The 19,694-nt window shown below is 38.7% G+C and overlaps 1 protein-coding gene and 1 non-coding gene across 4 annotated transcripts in view; both read left to right on the forward strand.

Annotated features, from left to right (window-relative positions):
• LOC127644954 (F-box/LRR-repeat protein 7-like) overlaps window positions 1–4,564 on the forward strand; it is a 57,985-nt gene extending 53,421 nt beyond the window's left edge. For all 3 annotated transcript variants that reach the window (XM_052128414.1, XM_052128415.1, XM_052128416.1), the window contains one exon: window positions 3,260–4,564. In XM_052128414.1, the coding sequence (XP_051984374.1) occupies window positions 3,260–3,996 (737 nt within the window). In that variant the 3' untranslated portion in view covers window positions 3,997–4,564. The remainder of the gene's footprint in view (window positions 1–3,259) is intronic.
• Window positions 4,565–7,803: 3,239 nt separating this feature from the next.
• trnak-cuu (transfer RNA lysine (anticodon CUU)) lies at window positions 7,804–7,876 on the forward strand. Its single transcript has one exon. It is a non-coding gene; the product is annotated as a tRNA-Lys (tRNA).
• The last annotated feature ends 11,818 nt before the right edge of the window (window positions 7,877–19,694 follow it).

Raw genomic sequence — 19,694 nt, forward strand, 5'->3', positions numbered from 1 at the left:
TTTGCACGTCTTCCTGTTTGAGCACGTTGTTGTTTACCCTGTGTGAATGCAAAGGTTTGGCTGCAGTCCCTCTGCTGTCAGACTCAAGCTGTGCATTTTCAGTCTCCTCCTAAAGGAGACATGGTTAGATACCATCCCCCAAACCTCTTCAAATAACTCATTTCAGATGTCTTTTCAAGGTTTAAATCAACCCCTGCTACTGTTAAACCTTTTCTGTAAGTTTGATGTTAGTGTTTCATATGTTAAATCAGATGACAGGGTGAAGATCAGAGAGCATCAGTGGTGGAAAGAGTATGGTTTTTACAATCACACTGGTTTTATAATTCCAGAGTGGGCCCTGGGCCGTACAATCACACCAGTGTGATTAGAACATTAGTCTCTAATGTCATCAACTGGCAAATTAAAAAATTCAAATCTGCTTTCACACTGTTTAGCTGCCACTGCTACAGAGAGGGATTGGCTAAGCGCATTCAATTTACATGCCTAAAATATATATAATCTTTTTCAACCACAAGATGTTTTTTTATGTTACAGGCATTCAAACTAACACAGAATACAAATTTACTGCTCAATCCGCACACTGTGTATAACAGCGCAAAACTAACTGAGAAACTCACCATATCAGCTGTTGTTCTGCCGCTGCTATGAAGAGGACTGGCTAAACACTCATCATTTATGTCTAAAACAGCCATTTGAACAGTCTTTTCAACCATAGGATGCTTATTCTATGTTACGAGCATTCAAACAAACATAGAGAATACAAGTTTACTGTCCATATACATACACATACACTGTACATAATAGGGGAAAAATTAAGAAACTCACCAAATCTGCTGTCGTGCTGCCGCTGCTGTGGTGAGAGAGACTGGCTAAGTGCTTGTCAATTTTGTCTAAAATAGCTGCTCAAACAGTCTTTTCAAACACAAGATAAAATAAATGTATGTAACGGGCATTCAAATAAACAGAGGTATTAGAATACAAGTTTACAGTGCATATCTACACATTGGTATATGACAGCAGCAAAAATTATTGAGAAAAACAATCGCCTTTCAAACATAATACTTTGTTCACATGAACAAATATTATGTTGACAGGCTCTGGACCCTGAAGTCTGCATTGCAATGTAAACAAACATGGCAATGTATCAATAATAGCGTTTATCTCGATAATAATACGATCATTATAAAAGTTATATAAACACATATGTTACACATATTTGAGAATCTAATAATTAATTTTTTATATAAATAAGATGTTTTGTATAAAAACTAAGAATCTGAAATAAAGGACTGACATCAGTAATGCTTCATAGTTTTTTTTAATTCTGAAGATGCCTCGACTGCACACACAACTCCAAAGGAGGTGGGAGAGTTAAGCTCTTCCTGCTGGAGGGCTACAGCAATTTAGTCTCTCTTGGACATAAGACATGTTTTTTGTAGTTTTTTTTTAACCCTGAAAGTCAAACTGCGCCTGCATCTTCCACAGAGGTCTAGTGTTTGAAAATGTTTATAACAGAGGAGCTTGTTGAATAGATCAGGAAATTAAACGCTACGCCACAGAACAGCTGGAGAAAACCCCATCTGGAGTGAAAGCAAAGTGGATTCTGACTAATGTAAATGAGATTGAGATTAATGTAATTGACCTTATATTGTAGTTTTGTGTGATGTACTCACTGGTTACACTGGATCCACCACTGACATCCACCACTACGAGGGACTTGGGATCTCTGGGTCCGTCGTCATGTCCATACTGGCCACTTACTATTGATAGGGCATACCACTGATTCCCTGCAATTCAGTATCAACCTGATGAGAGGGCTGCTCGAGGAGCATAGTTCACCACGGTATCGGTGCAGTAGGGGCTGTCCTGCCTCAGATAATCCCCTGCATCTGACAGCCAGGCATTTCCCCACTGAAGTTCCTCAAACCACTACCCAGGGCAGCAGGTTCTCTTCAGCACACAGAAGACAAAAGAAGAGGCACCTTACAACCAGCCTCTGGAGAGCAGAGTAGATATGTTTCTGAGATGGTATTACATAAAGGCTTTATGGTACAATTGCCTTATTGATTTCCAATTGATTTCTTTAACGCATCTACAAACATGAAAAAGTCTCAGTCTTTTGAGATTAAGAATCAATGGCAACATCACATACAAATAGTTTGAAAAAAATCCATAATATTAAATACATTTCAGAATTAATTTATTTCCACACTCTCAGAAAAAAACATTATACTTTTAAGGTACAAGGGCAGTCACTAGGATGGTACTCTCAAGGGGATCTATTCTGAACCTCAGTTAGTTGTTTTTAACTTGTTTGGGTACATAATTGTACTAAAAGAAAATTTTGACCCTTTTTACACCTTTTATTATGATGCGTTTCGGGTGATCCAATCACAAGAGATCAGAGTTGAATATAGATCTATTCAGGTGTATTTTGTGTTTGGATTACAAAAACCACAGGGGGAGGTATTCATAATTTAGGTGTAACCACTTATTCGTCCTAAATATGTCCCAGACAGCAGTGAAGCGCCACCCCTCCCCTGTCAATCAACTACTGCACTATAACAAGAGTTGAAACTTTGCTGGTCACTTGCTGCTATAAAAGCAACAACAACAAAAAAACGCTGATCAAAAAAAAAATTAAAAGCGAATACTCACACAAGCAAGAAAAGTACACAGATCTTCTGTGTCTGATATCAACATGCAAAGACACAGGTACTCCTCTAAAACAATGGGTCATTTTGCTCTTAATGTTGTTTTTGTGCTTAGAATAAATTTTAACTGCATCTGGGAGAAACAGCATAACTTTCTTTGTCTTTTCTGACTTTATCACAGTTTATTGACTGATGTATGTCGTCATGATTTCAGAGACCCTACCCTAGAAATTCAAACACAAGTGGTCAAAGGAGACACATTTAATGACCAGGTGTAAACAAAGATGTCTCGCCTGACACAAGTGATAAGATCACCTGAGACGCACCTTAATACCAAGTGTACACGGGGTCATTGTGTTTCTTTAAAGGAACATTTACATGTTTTGTTCCTCAGGGAACAAAAATCTGCATGCACGGTACCTTTTTTCTCCTTAAGAGTACTATAATACCAAAAAGGTACAAAAAGGACCCATTGATATATAAGAAATTATAATTTATACTTTAAAATGTAAGTTCTTTGCACACGTCTGCTCTTTGAACAGTGCAGATAAGATTGGATAGCTGTTTTATGCTGTGATTATTCTTTACTCTCATTGTCTCTTTAGGGTGCTCTAAAGTAACCTGCATAAGTCTAACTCGGGATGTGTCAGTCAAACTCTCCCCTCTTCATGGCCAGCAAATCTCCATCCGCTATCTTGACATGACAGACTGTTTTGCTTTAGAGGACGAAGGCCTGCACACCATTGCTGCCCACTGTACTCAGCTCACTCACCTCTACCTACGTCGCTGTGTGCGCCTGACCGATGAAGGTCTGCGTTTCTTGGTCATCTACTGCCTGTCTGTGCGCGAACTCAGTGTCACTGACTGCCGCTTCATCAGTGATTTTGGCCTGCGGGAGATTGCAAAACTTGAGGGCCATCTGCGTTACCTCAGCATAGCGCACTGCGGCCGCATCACTGACGTGGGCGTGCGTTACGTAGCCAAATACTGCATAAGACTGCGTTACCTGAATGCTCGTGGCTGTGAGGGACTAACAGACCATGGCATTGAGCATCTTTCCAAAAACTGCCTCAAATTAAAGTCCCTGGACATTGGGAAGTGTCCTTTGGTGTCAGACGCAGGCCTGGAGCAGCTTGCACTAAACTGTTTCAATCTGAAAAGACTCAGTCTGAAGTCATGCGAAAGTATAACAGGCCGTGGGCTGCAGATTGTGGCAGCAAACTGCTTTGACCTTCAGATGCTGAATGTACAGGAATGTGATGTGCCACTTGAGGCCCTGCGCTTTGTCAAACGTCATTGTAAACGCTGCGTCATTGAGCATACCAATCCAGCCTTTTTCTGAGAGCTAGAAATATGGAATTGTAGAAGGACTTGATAAGATAATCTCTTTTGACCTGCGAGAGTGACTTCTCTGCTAAACAAATGTAGATGAGATTTCCACTGCTGCGCCTTTGTATTTAATTTTGCATGGTTGGGAGAAATCCTAACAAATACTTGTTTTTAATCCATCTATTTATGTTTTTATTTACTTATATTTTTGGATTACTCATATTGCCTATGTCAGATTGTATTACATTTAATGTGTATAGAAATTTGTATTTTCAAAGAAAATATCAAGCAATTAATGATCAAAAATGCAGTTTATTGATGCTTTGTGATGTTAACAAGGTTTTTATTTTACATGAGTTTTTTACATTTAATTTTTATATGTTTACATTTTAAATCTCTGTTCTGAATGTTTAGCTTTGTGTTTCATCGTGTAAGCAGAATAATTGGTTTCTATCTTGGTTTCATTTCCTAGGAATATGACCAGTGTAATTTTCACTGTGATATTTACCTTTGTAATGGTCATTACTGCTTGTTTCATGTGCTTAATGAAAGGAAGACCACAGTGGAATAAATACGTCTAAGCCCACTCCACTCTGTCCAGCAGAAAGGGAACTTATTAATACATAACTGTTGGTTCAGCCACATGCTTGAGGCAACATTTAAATAAATGTCTGAATTAAACACCCTGGACACTTTTGTCCAAATGCGAGATAACGGAGTGTAACTTAACTTTTCTGAATAGTTTGATAGAAAAGCTTTGCAATGTGAAATAGGGTCTAGAACTTCCTGTTCAATACAAAACCAGGGAGGGGCTCTCACAGGTGGAAGTGACCAGCCAAATGTCTGAAACTGAAAGCCCACCTTTTTCAATCGGCCCATGCAACTGAAATGTAATTTGGGACGTTTACCATTCCAAATTAAAGACTTCGCCATGCTATCAAATTGCGAGGGGGACATCTATCGGCAGAGAATCTTTTGTTCTATCATTTCATCATCTATCATTTGTAATCAGAATAGAGTTACATTCAAAAAGTGTTTTGAATACTGAAGAGATTACTTTGCATTTTATTGTGATTTGTTTCATTTTATGTTTAGACTATTCAGTTGGAAAACATTTATCCATATCAATGATACAATCTGAGGAGCATTCGAACAGCAGAAAAACACATTATTAAGATGTGTTACATTCATACAAGTTCATATTGTTGTGAGTGAAAAGGTGGAAATTACATTATTGAGGAATTTTCCCTTGGTACCTTAACAGAGGAGCAACATCACATTTCTACAGCTTAACAAGAAAACAGTTTGAAAATATTTGACAGGTGAAACATAAATCCAATAAATACACGATTACACGCCTTGTCAATGCATTTTATGAGGTTAGGGTATTTTTACAAGAACTGCTAACCATTGTAGCCTTTAACATCATATAGAAAGCTACAACCAATATATCTAAGACGAAAATGCACATTGGAGCATAACTTTTGTTTTCGCTAGTAAAACCTTTGATATTAGAGCAAAGATGTACTACAAAAATCGTAGTCTTAATGAGAAATTAAATATTGTTTTTCTGTAAAAATATAAAAAAAATCCTCAAAGCAAGATAAATTTAAGTGAATTTTCTTACTTTATTTACATGTTTATAGTCATATCAAGTGGAAAATTTGCCAGTACTGAAAAAGAAATCCAAAGTATTTAGATTACATTAATGACTTTGAGTAATAATGGAATATGTTACAAATGACATTTTACAGCATCCATATTCTGTAATCTGTAGCGGAATACTTTTTTAAATTAACCTTTCCAACCCTGCTCCTGTCAGGCTTCCTAAGCAACCAATTGGCCCGGTTGCTAGGGTGGGTAGAGTCAAGTTGGGTTAACCTCCTCGTGGTCGCTATAATGTGGTTCTCGCTCTGCGGTGATGCGCTCCAAAAGCCACGTGATAAGATCCATGGATTGACTCTCAGATGCGGAGGCAACTGAGATTCATCCTCCACCCGGATTAAGGTGAGTCATTACACCAGCATGAGGACTTAAAGTGCATTGGGCATTCCAAATTGGGGAGAAAAGAAAAGCTGTACAAGATCATAAAATGTTGTTTAAATTAGTTAATGAAGAAAGTGTCACACAGCAAGACACTGATGACAAAGCTTAAAATGTATGTAAATTACTCACATAACTATGTGTAAATGTAATGAAAATAAAAATGAAAACAAATTTTGCCAGAATATGTACATATATAAATATATACAAACATAAATATAATCTTTGCAGATATTTTGCAAAACAATTGCTCATATTGTCACTCTGTTGTGTTCTATTATGTGTTTGTTGTTTCTTTATATCTGCAGTGTTTTAATTCCTTCACCAGATTATTCTTGAGAAAAAGTGAAAAGCCCAAGCGCTGTTTCTGCTGTCCTTTAAACAAAGTAAGCATCAAAGACTCAAATAGCCATAAAGTAATATTTTTCATGACTTATTTTCCACATATTCTCTAGCATTATTCAGCAAACAGCACTTTAGCTCCCAGTAATGCTTTCCGGTATGAATAAACAATGCAAATATCTATGTTCCAATGTGGAAGTATTTTCAAAATAAAAGCAATTACAATATTAAAAAAAAAAAAAGGTAACTGTATTGGCTTACCTTGCCAAGTGTGTTACCTTGAGTTTATTGAATTTTCGCTTCGTTAAGGTGTGCGTGCCGGCATGTTGGAGCCCAGTGCAGCCGCGTAGATATGGCCTGTAAGACTGGCTGGTTCTTGCACAGCAGCGGCCAGCCTACGTAACCCAGCGGCCCACTGGGAAAATGCCCGGTCCTCCCGATGTCCCCTGCGATCTTTCATTTTGACACATCAACAGCCTTGGATAATGCATTTTTACACTGCAAAATAACCTTGAGATTAAATGCCTTTTCCTGTATGCATTTGGATCAACCTATTTATGCGGGTCAGCATTTTTTTTCACATAAATAATTAGGCTACATCGAAGCACAGATCAGTGACGGATCTTGTGGACTGAACGATTAATTCAGCTGTTAATGCCATGATTATGAAAGGCTTTGCCGCCACTTCTCAGTGTCAGTGCTCACATTAATGTAAGTTTTTCGTCTAAGGTGGGGATATATATTGACGGTATGTGGCTTCCCTGTACTGGTGTAAATTAGTTATTGTTATGATATCACTATTGCAGCTTTTTTTTTTTCATGGCCTGTTTTTCAGTATCAAAGAAAAAGGCGGGCACCCCTGAATCACAGGTTTTAATCAAACTGGTAAAGTTTCACACAATCTGTATTTTTACCAGGTTATTTTGAGGAAGCGTATATTTACACTATTTATGGCTCGAAGACCAAGGTCTTCTCTCTCTCTTCTCTCTCCAGTTGTTTTCTGGGAGAGAAAATGGCAGAACACATTTTTCATCTGTGAAATGCAAGCTTAACCACAGTCTGAATCTGAAAAAACAAAAATAATACTAGACATTTTAGACAAATTAGACTACGTGTGCTGATGCTAGGTTTGGGCGCCATCTGCTGTCTTAATAATTGTACGATGAAAATATAAAGTGAGAAAATTCACGTATTTTGAAGACAAATACATAGAATGTTTCAGTTCGTGTATAAATAGTAAATACGTTTGCATGTGGTTTTGAGTTGTGCACCTTTCATGAGTGAAAGTGCTCAAGATGTGTCTTTGTGACACTTAAGAAATTATTAAGTTTATTTATCTACCATAGTATGTTATAGAAGGTTAGGAGAAACTAAATCTAAAGACCGCCAAAAACGAAGTTCATTCATATGCATCCACAATCACGTACGAATGTCAGCCCGGCTAGCTCAGTCGGTAGAGCATGAGACTCTTAATCTCAGGGTCGTGGGTTCGAGCCCCACGTTGGGCGATAGTTTTTCACTCTCTTACAATCAAACCTTATTCACAGCAGCGCCATCTTTCATTTTTGACGGGAATGACGAGACTTTGTTAAGTATTAACGGACAGTCTCTTTAATGGGCTGTACTGCAGTTTAGTGTTTGTTTTGGATATTTTCACGGACAAAACATTGAAAAATATATTTCCAAGAACATTCAGACAACACGAGTTGTGTGGGAAATTAGATAAGATCTAGTAACTTTACACAGATTTATACCGTGCGTAACATTGAAATCTTCAATTTGAAGAGATGGCCTTTGTTATCTGTCCATCCACCCCACTTGCATAATAGGCCTATGTTGCAGATTGATAGATGTGATAAGTATTTGTTTAATTTCTGAAGCAATCTTATCCATTATGAAAATGTTCACAATTTCGGAAATTGAACATATAGTGTCCCATGGCATAATGGGGAACGTTTTTGTTGCATCCTTCCAAAATGGTTATTTGTCTAAATAAACACATACATACATATATATATATATATATATATATATATATATATATATATATATATATATATATATATATTATTTTGTTTATGTGGATATTAAGAAAATAATTACGTTATCATTCCTTCAAATTAGAAACATGTTGAACTTACCTTGCTCAGCCAACAGAGGGCAGTTCTGATTAATAGGCAAATAAAATCTTCAACAAAAAATGTGTGTATCAGACAGACCACGTTTCATGTTTCTCTAGTTGTATCTCTATTTGCATGTAAACTAAGTGTTTTAGATGCAAAGTTACTTTCTAAAAATGGATACACCTCATAGTGACCTTCTAGTCTACTGTAGTTGGACCTATTCTTTGGGCTAGGCAATCTGGCGCACTCAGGCTTGTGTTTGCCTCCGAAGTAACCATATTTTTTTTTACCTCTTCTTGATTTAAAAACTAAAATGATGACAAAGACAAATGAACCAATGACATGTAAAGTCCAAATGTGTTTAACTAGAAGTTGTTAAATTACTAGCTGCAAGCTTGGACAGTGCAAAGAGGATGTTACTTCATAGGGTTGTTAAAAAATGTGACACTTTTCGAGGTATATCATACTTCACAGGTGTTTCCCAACCACCGTGAATGATTGTCAGGTGTGATGTGGAAAATTATCAAATTCCACAAAATAAATAAATGCATGAAATTGAAGGGATCCAAACTCCTCACCGTTTGGAGAAATTTGCCATTTTTAAACCATATTCGGTCTCTTGTGATTGTTCAGAGCAATTATTAATGTACAAATGTGAGTGATATTTATAGGTGTTAAGGGTCTTTCACATGACTCGCGTCAGCGCTGCAGAATACATTGAAGTCTATTAAGTGACGCCACACCAAAATGTTTTGCACAAGTTTTTGCTTCACCAATAATGTCTTTGAGAGTACTAAGCAACAATACATATTTAAAAACTGTCCCAATTTGTGAAGAGACAATGAATATCTCAAAATTTCGAGTCCTTTTATTACATTCTGCTATCAAAGCAACTGCAAGCTTTTTCTCTCTCTTCCAAATACATGTTTTCAATGTTTATTGTGCACACCTCTCGAATTTTTACGTGGCAAACTCGTAAAATCACTCCGTGACGCTTTCTGCAACTCTTGTCATGTGGAGGGCAATGCGGTGCTTGACGCTGGGTTCAGCCCTCAGAACCAAATTAAAACTGCCACGAGAAGTCTGTCCGAGGCAAAGACACAAAATCTAATGACAATTGCCTCAGTATCAGCCTCACTTGATGCGTATGCGTACAGGCGAGCACTAGTTTAAATCGATGCGGAAATGGAGGAAGGTTTGAGTTGTCGATTGAGTTCTGTTAAGTTCATTTTTTACGTGTTTTGTTCATATTTCAATCAATTTAAAACATTACAAGTAAACACGCTACTAAGATGGACAGAAAACATGGACAAGTTCTTGAAAAGGAAAAATACTGACAACGGTATGTGGGATAGTGGTGTGCAGTAGATTTTTTTTAGTCCTATAAAGTGTGCCATGGCAGAAAAATGGTTGGGAAACACTGCACCACAGAGCAGCAGGAAGTCACAAATGCAAAGTAACAAATAATTACTTTGAAAAGCCACTTCTACGGTAATGTGCATGACAGACCTTTTGCTCTTTCAGGCCGAGGGTGGCATGAGTGAACAGGCAGTGCTCATAAAGGGCTATGAAATACAACACTGTTTATGATTATGACTGGCAGCCAGCCAACCATCTGGGGAAAAGTTTCAGGGGCATTTAGGGTGCAAGATCTGTAATCTGCAACAAGGAAGCAGTTAGTTTCAAAACACCATCTGAGATGAATTACTTCTGAAATTAATTATTGATTTACTTCTGAAAAAATGGACACCCTGTGATATATATGCACTACAGTAGAATGCAGAACGGTTCCATTTTTTAACTCCAGTATAAGTTGTAATATTCTGTGTAGTGATTTATACAGGAAAAAATTTGTTTTCTAGGACTTCAAATGCCCCTCACCAATGACTGACTGCTAAGAAATTAGAATTTAACCTTAAAAATGAGGGCTGCTCCGACCAAAGATTTTCCTATTCGACTAGTAGTCATTAGTTTAACCCTTTAGTCGACTAGTCGTACATTTATGATATTAATTTAGTTACTTGAATAATATATATATATATATATATATTTTGGGGGGCATCAGCAAATGGTTTGAGTTCCAGGCTGGAACGACAGGTAGAGCTGCATTTCATCTGCGTAGCAGTGGAAGGAAAAGCCCAGTAGGGTCATCAGGCTGGAACGACAGGTAGAGCTGCATATCATCTGCTTAGCAGTGGAAGGAAAAGCCCAGTAGGTTCATCAGGCTGGAACGACAGGTAGAGCTGCATATCATCTGCTTAGCAGTGGAAGGAAAAGCCCAGTAGGGTCATCAGGCTGGAACGACAGGTAGAGCTGCATATCATCTGCTTAGCAGTGGAAGGAAAAGCCCAGTAGGGTCATCAGGCTGGAACGACAGGTAGAGCTGCATATCATCTGCTTAGCAGTGGAAGGAAAAGCCCAGTAGGGTCATCAGGCTGGAACGACAGGTAGAGCTGCATATTATCTGCTTAGCAGTGGAAGGAAAAGCCCAGTAGGGTCATCAGGCTGGAACGACAGGTAGAGCTGCATATTATCTGCTTAGCAGTGGAAGGAAAAGCCCAGTAGGGTCATCAGGCTGGAACGACAGGTAGAGCTGCATATCATCTGCTTAGCAGTGGAAGGAAAAGCCCAGTAGGGTCATCAGGCTGGAACGACAGGTAGAGCTGCATATCATCTGCGTAGCAGTGGAAGGAAAAGCCATGTGTCCCAGTGACTGGTCCAAGTGATGTTGTGTGCATCGAGAAGAGGGGCCCAAGCACTGATCCTTGAGAAACACCAGTGGTTATCTGGTGTGACTTGGACACCTCTCCTTTCCAGAAGACCTTGAAAGATCTGCCAATGAGATATGACTCAAACCATCCAAGTGCAGTTCCTGTGATGCCCAGGTCAGAGAGGTTGGACAGGAGGATCTTGTGGTTCACTGTGTCAAAGACAGCAGACAAGTCAAGGAGTATGAGGATGGATGATTTGGAGTTAGATCTCGCCCGTAACAGGGTTTCAGCTACTGACAAGAAGGCAGTCTTGGTTGAGTGTCCTTTTTTGAAGCCAGAATGTTGTCTGTCGAGTAGGTTGTTCTGTGTGAGAAAAGCAGTCAACTGATTGAACACAACCCTCTCAAGAGTTTTAGACAGGAAGGCTAGGAGGATGACCATTCTGTAGCTGTCGACTACATTTTACGGCGGGTTATGTTGTTTTTTAAGCTGTCGAGTTACTCGAGCCTGCTTTAATGTATTGGGAAATTTTTCAGTTGTGAGAGATGTGTTGATAATGTGTGTGAGTGCGGGTAAGATCGATGGAGAGGCAGCTTGCATAAGATGTGAGGGGATTGGGTCAAGTGGACAGGTGGTAGGACAGTTAGAAAGAACCACTTTGGAGAACTCAGTCTCTGTTGTACGTATCACAGCAGTTTTCTGGTGAAATAAGCACTACATATATGTGCTATAACAAATGTTTTTTTATTCCCATTCACACAAATGAAAAACCAGTAAAACAGCAGATTATAAATTAATATGATCTTCCTTTTCTCCCTGTTACTCTCACAATGCTATCTTATAACATTAAAACATGTTTACTATAGTGCATGACTTGTAAGGCCATAGAGTTTAAAGGAATAGTTCATGCAAGTGAATGGGTGCCAACATTTTTAAGTTCCAAAATTCACTTAAGGGCTCCAGTGGTTAAATCAGAATCAGAAGATAGGTGTGGGTGAGAAACAGATAAATATTTAAGTCTTATTTTACTATAAATTCTCCCTCCTGCTCAGTCAATCTCCACTTCAGATTCACTTTCACATTCTTCTTCTGTTTTTAGTGATTCACAGTGTAGCACTATACTAGTGAAGGAGGACAGGAAACAGGTCTTCCTCTCAAGGTAAGTCCTTTTTAATTATGTTTTACACACAAATACACGAACACACACAAACACTGGGTCTCCTTTTTCTTTCTCTCCCCATCTGGAGGCCCTGTTTTTATGCCGCTCTCCTCGTGCTCACTGGAATTAGAGACAGGTGTTTAGGCATAATTTAGCTCAGGTGTAAGCGCCCTTACCGCTTTCCTCTCCCGGACGGGCGCTTGACCACGCCCCCGCTGCCACACACAGTTTTAATGCATTAATATCTATTGGGCAGAGAGGAGAATAAAAAAAAAAACGACTTAAATATTGATCCGTTTCTCACCCACACCTATCATAACATATCTGAACACAGATTTCACCACTGGAGTCATATGGATTACTTTTATGCTCTCTTTATTTGGATTTTGGAGCTTAACATTTTTGGCACCCATTCACTTCAATTTTATGGGCCTACAGAGCTGAAATATTCTTTTAAAAATCGTAATTTGTGTTCTGCAGAATAAAGAAAGTCATACGCATATGAGATGCCAGGAGGAGAGTAAATCATGAGAGAATTTGAATTTTTGGGTGAACTATCCCTTTAAAATTTGTATTAGATAAAAACTACTTTTTCAAGTTTGTTTGAGAGCAATCAAATTTTGCAGTAGCTCAATTAATAAACGAGCACTTGCAACATGAAGGACAGGGGTACGAATCCAGAAAAGCACACAAGTCATCACATGAGCCAAAAGTATTATAGAAGCACCACATAATGGTTGCTTCAGTGATTTTTTTAATCTCACAATAATCTCAATAAGTTATGTATTTGCCTGGAAAGCGAAACACTAAAGAGATGATGGAGAGAATGCAAAGATGAAGTATGTTGAACAACACAAATTTTAATTGCACTTTTTTTCAGTTACATTTGAATTTTTAGTTAAAATAAATACAAATTAAGTTCAAAGTTTGAAATCAAGCTGCCTTGCATTATTGTGCAGGCTATTGCTTAACAAAAATGACCCTATAGTACCACTTAGCACCCATCCAACGTGATGGTTTGAATGTGAACTCTGCCCCGGTGTGAAAATTGTTATCATGGCAAGTCTACCACACAGTGGACATTACCCCTCTGAACTTCCGCAATACATGTAATGAACCACGTATTGTCATTTTCAAAAAATGTCACAACAGTCACTATATTTTCATTAGATCAGGCTGAATCGTTTACCCAAAAATTCACCCACACTAATATTGCTCCAAACCCAGAATTTCTTTCTTCAGTGGAACAAGAAAGAAAATATTAGGCAGAATGTTAGTCTCAGTGACCACTCATTTTCATTGTGTTTATTATTTATTTTTATTTATTTTTTTCATACAATGAAACACATAGGAGTTTGGAGCAACATGAGGCTGAGTAAATTATGTCAGGTTTGTCAAATTTGGGTTGAACTATCCCTTTAAACATGTTTATTTGAAACTGAGAAGTTGAGATTTTGAGAGCCCTTGAGGCAGAGAAAAGTTCTAGATCTGATAGCTGAAGAACAACGTGCTATTGAAGAGGCATGAGCACGGTTTCTTTCCATGACACATCCCCTCCTCCATTACACATAAGGGTGGGGGGGTTGGGGGGGTCCGGTGTTGAGGAGGAGCTCTTTTGTCCTGAGCGGTGTTGATGCTAATCTAAAGACCTGTGATAGATGCCTCTCTGGTGTCACAGACTGCTGGACTCCACCCTTGACAGTGGGGGATGGGAAATAGCATGAGATGGCATGGGGGAGGGGCAGAAGCTGTGTTGGAGGGTTGGAGAGGAGGGGGAGGAGGCAGCGAGGGCTGGGGGAGGGCTAAAGGTCATTAGTCAGCATGGCAAAAAGGAGAGCAGCAGGACACAGTGCCACACATTACAGCCCCACCACTACATTGTCCTTACTCACAGGCCAAATGACTGCTGGAAGATTCACAGAGTTAAATTTCTCATCTCACTCAAGGGGGCTGGGGCACATCTTTTGTCATGGTAATCTAGAGTGTTAGGCATGTAAAGTATATAACACATGTAAATCAAATGACCTGTCTATCTCTCAGAGGAAACAGGAAGGTTTGTTTTAAGACTAGGCTAACTTACATTTATTCTGAAAGGTTTGCATCTCTTGGTGACCTGCGTTTCTGTCTTTAGATTTCTATAGGCCACTCCTGCGTGTGACTGTGTGAAGAGTAAATGTAATATTTTTGTGGCCAGTTCCATCAAAAATGACCTTTACTGCTCACAGCATGCCACCACAGCAACAGACACCTGCGGTTCCAGTCCTTGAAGAGCTGCGAGGCCATCAAACCACACGTCTCTCTCACAGCAGACAACCTAAAAAAAACTTTATTTGCACTTTAGGATCAAGGCTTTAAACATTGTTAAATGTAAACTGGCATTGACAACAGCACTGGCTAGCGTTTGGGTAGTGATTCTAAACGTCTCAGTGAGAATGTCTATGTGTTAGTAGCAGCCAGAACTCAGGGCACAGATTCTGTCCAGACTTATAGCTGGGTTTGTGTCACACTGATAAGAGATGCAGCTGGAGGGAAACCAGCCCCACTTGAGTGCCAGTAGATGACAGGCAGAAGAACAACAAGATGCAGAGAAAGTTAGCTCAAATGAAAAGTAGAAAAATGTAATCAAGTAGCTTCATGTTGTTGTGAAAAATAAATAGACAAAAATTCTTTATTTAACCCATAGGTGCCATAGGCGGAAATCGCGGGGGGGTTGGGGGAGTCAGGACCCCCCATCTGAGGGTTGTCCCCCCCTAAAATATCATTAAAATATGTGTATTGTAAATAATATAATGATATATTCTTAAAATAATTGTTTAAGAAATAAAATAATACAAATGCAAACGGGGCAACAACAAAAAACCCCTTCAAAAATTGCTCTTGAGAATTGTTATGTTTATTGCCCCCCCCCCAACATTTTGATGAAATTTTCGCCCCTGATAGGTGCATACCTCTGGTCTTTAGTGACCTGGAACCTCATTCCAACCCTTTACCTCATAGTTTTTTTGTTTGTTTTGTTTTTTGAGTTGTGCCCACACCTCTTTAGTATTTCTCAAACTTTCTCTTATGTATTGTGTTACAGTGTAAAAATAAAATGCAAGAATTGGAAGAAAGAAAAAAATCTTTCTAATTGCTCAATTACCAAAAGCGTATAAGGTTGTTAGTGACAGTGAGATATTTAATAGTGCTGCAATCAGACTTTTGAACACTTGATCTCTCACTATCAGTATACATCAGCACTGCACTTTATTAATCTTATTATCTCACACTGGACTGTCATAAATTATATTCTCTTTACAATACAACTACTATATATTTTTTTAATACACTTTATATACTTAAAAAAAAAAAATATTATTGTACGTGTATTCTATATTATGTGTATTCTACATTGTGTTTATTGTTTACTGTACATTGTGTATTTATGTGTAGGCCTACATTTGATATGTAAATTGTGTATATGTCTCGTCACTGTCATGACTGCTATGTTGCTCGGAACTGCAGACAAGACTTTCACACACTGTTGCACTTGTGCATATGGTCGTGCGACAAAGTGATTTGATTTGATATACATTTGCACTTCCATAAATTATAGTTTTATAAAAATATGTATAAGTTTACCATCACAGATATCGTCTTGGTTACATACGTTGCGTTTATTAACGCCTATGGGGAGTGCCTTCATACACAACCTATTTGAAACCCCTCTATAATTACGCCAATATTCTAATATTGGCTATGGTGTTTGAGCCCTGATTGTTTTTGCGTGAAACTGTCCGCTATACAAACAAATGCACAGACACTATTTCCTCAGAATTTCTAAATTGAGAACAAGGAGCGCATCGCTCGTGCCTCAAGAACTCTGAGTCTTGTAGTGCGCCTAGCATACGCAGTGTCTCGTTCCCTTCATCTCAGGAAACCGAGACGTTCCCTTATGACTCAGTCTACTTGACATTGCGTTTATTAACGTATATGGGGGACAGAATCCCATCACGAGGATTCTGAGAGGACTTGAGAAGAGAGACATTACTTCTAGGTTGTATAACCTTGCAAATGTGTTTTGAGAGGACTATTCTGCTGCAACACATATGTATTGTAATGACACACAATTCATCCATGCCTATGAGGAGGCCATGCCTAGTTGAGTGTGCTTTAACAGCAATTGGACAAGTCTGTCCCTGCGACTCATAAGCCAGGGTAATTGCATCGACAATCCAGTGAGAAAGTCTTTGCTTGGAGACGGACATTCCTTTTGCGCATCCTCCATAGCATACAAAGAGCAGATAAGACAGTCTAAACTGGCGTGTATGCTCAACATATGTGTGTAGGACATACCTGTTAACACTCCCGTTTTCCCGGGTTTCTCCCGTTTTTTAGCCCTATCTCCCGGACCCCTCCCGGTTTGTTATTTCTCCCGGGAAACTCCCGTAATTTGCATGGCCCAAACTCCTTTATGAATAATCGCCGATTATTATTATTAATCGGACCAATATGTTTGTCTAATGTTGATCAGTTGCCAGATTGTATTAAATGCATTATATTCACACAATCCACACACCATTTACAATTTCAACCCATTTGTCACCTCAACCTGGCAACCTAGTATAACCCAGTTGCGCAGTTGCGGAAAGTTTAACCCGAAAGCGAGCCGATAGACATGATGGCAGGTGAAGGCGGTGTCCCCGCAAAGAAACTGAAGTACAATTGTAAATTTCAACAATGTTGGACGCAACAATTTACGTGCATCTTACCCAGTCATATAGACAACCTCCATGCTTTTTGTAAGGTATGTCGCATTGATTTTAATGTAGACCACGACGGGAACAATGACATTAGCCAGCACATTAAAACACAGCGGCACCATCGCGCAGAAGAGGCAAGTAAGGGCACACAGGCGATCTCATCCTTCATCACGAAAGGACAGACAGAGAGTTACAGAAAATCGCATGAGCATGAATAACAGCACTCTTTGCTCTCTCCTATCCTGCAAAATAAACCACACCGGTTTGGTTTCAAAATACACTCCGTCCAAGAGGGCACTGAGAGCAGCAAAATCTGCCACATACAATTACAACACTTCAAAAAAAAAGTGAGCACATATTCATGTTTACAAAACATACTGTACTTATGTTTACAAAAGAGAGACAGTTATTGATGCTCAAGGAATGAACTGTAAATAAATGTGTTAAATTAGTTTGTACCACAGTGTTATGTGTTTGTACCAGTGTTAAAAACTGTGATGTTTTGTTGTAATAAAATGACAAATAAAAAAATTAAGAAATATTTATAAATTAAGTTATGTTTTTATTTATGGGTATTGCAATGTAAATAATACACTTAACACGTGCAGTACACTTAACAGCATGAGCCTACCTTTTACAGCATGAAGAGGTAGGCTCATAACAAACCAAATTTGTTTTTGAAAACCAAATGTTGACAGGTATGGTGTAGGATGACCGCAAAGGATTTGCAACCAAGTATTAAAAAGTGAAAGTTTGATTTATGATTGTTAATCTGTCCCATTACTTTTGGTCCCTTAAAAAGTGGGAGGCACATATACAAACTGTTGTAATTCCTACACCGTTAACCTGATTTGGATGTAAATACCCTCAAATTAAAGCTGAAAGTCTGCAGTTAAAGCACATCTTGTTAGTTTCATTTCAAATCCATTGTGGTGGTGTATAGAGCAAAAAAGATTAGAATTGTGTCAATGTCCCAATATTTATGGACCTGACTGTATGTGTATATATATATATACACACACACACACACACACACACACACACACACACACACACACACAGTATCTCACAAAAGTGAGTACACCCCTCACATTTTTGTAAATATTTGATTATATCTTTTCATGGTACAACACTGAAGAAATTACACTTTGCTACAATGTAAAGTAGTGAGTGTACAGCTTGTATAACAGTGTAAATTTGCTGTCCCCTCAGAATAACTCAACAGACAGCCATTAATGTCTAAACCGCTGGCAACAAAAGTGAGTACACCCCTAAGTGAAAATGTCCAAATTGGGCCCAAAGTGTCAATATTTTGTGTGGCCACTAGGGCTGGGACGGTTACCGCATTACCGCAATACCGCGGTCACGTGACTCCAACCGCGGGTCTGAGCTTGTCACCGTCGTCACCGCAAAAAAACAAAAACAAAAAAAACACTGGCCTGCACATGTGTGCACGTTGTGTCTAATGACATGGATTCGTTGTGTCTAATGACATGGATTCATTGATTCTAATGATATGGATTATGTCTAATGATATTAGCCTACATGGATTCAAGGTTTTCTAAACAAAACTTATCAAAATATGGAGCAAATCCGACCTTTCGCGAGTTGGGGAGCGCAATGTTCCATGACACATAATAACATTCCATTTGTATTAGAGATGCGCGGATGGGCTATTATTATTTAATCCACAACCGCATCACAAAACTCATCTGTCCGCACCAACGTTTTTTGATAAATTTTCAAAACCGCATCCATGGCGCTGACTGTTTTAAGGTCTGAGCGATGCAAGACGCTGCTGCCGCGAGGCTAGAAAGCTCTTGGCTGTTCTAGAAAGGAGACTGATCCAATGCAGCAAAGATATTTTAAAGGCTAAAGTCCCTAGTAGGCTATAGCCTATTGGCTATGTTGTATCCCCAGAATATCAGCAGTGAAGTCCGTTTCGATTGGCACAGGGATAAAAATAAATAAATAAATAGTAACGCACATCGCCAAACCTGACTACTAGGCTACTGTAGCCTAAAATTTTATCATTTTGTTTTGAATTTTGTTTAAAATGCATTTTAAGATTTCTATTTATTTCTCATGTCTGTGAGGCAGTAGGCCTAGCCGCGAGTTTCGGTTCATTTATGAGAGAGCTCACGCAGCAAGAGATCGCATCGGCGCTTCCACGTCCTGCTGCTGATTATATGTCTGCTATATTTGCTTCTTATTTATTAATTCCAGGCAATTAGTTAATGAAACAGTGATTAAAATTAAGATACAATTTATACAAAACGAAATTTTAAGTTAAAGAAAGGCTTTCTACAAAACAAAACTTGGTCAAAATCATGTCTGACCCATCTTCAATGCGAATGTATCTGAGAATAATCTTAAATAAGGAAATCTATACAGTGATTAGTTCATGCCAAATTACTGCTTGATGAAAATTTGACTATTTAAAATTGTGCTCGTTTTTTTTCTTCGGATGTAGGTGACAATATTTAAAGTCTGTCTATCAAAAGCGACTTCTGATGTGTGCGCCAAAGTCTGTCGGGGGGTGGGGGGGGTGGGGGACTTCTCTGATCCAATGTAATGTATTTAATGCGGTTTAC

The sequence above is a fragment of the Xyrauchen texanus genome, chromosome 6 (assembly GCF_025860055.1).
Source record: "Xyrauchen texanus isolate HMW12.3.18 chromosome 6, RBS_HiC_50CHRs, whole genome shotgun sequence".
Classification (NCBI taxonomy): Eukaryota; Metazoa; Chordata; class Actinopteri; order Cypriniformes; family Catostomidae; genus Xyrauchen; species Xyrauchen texanus.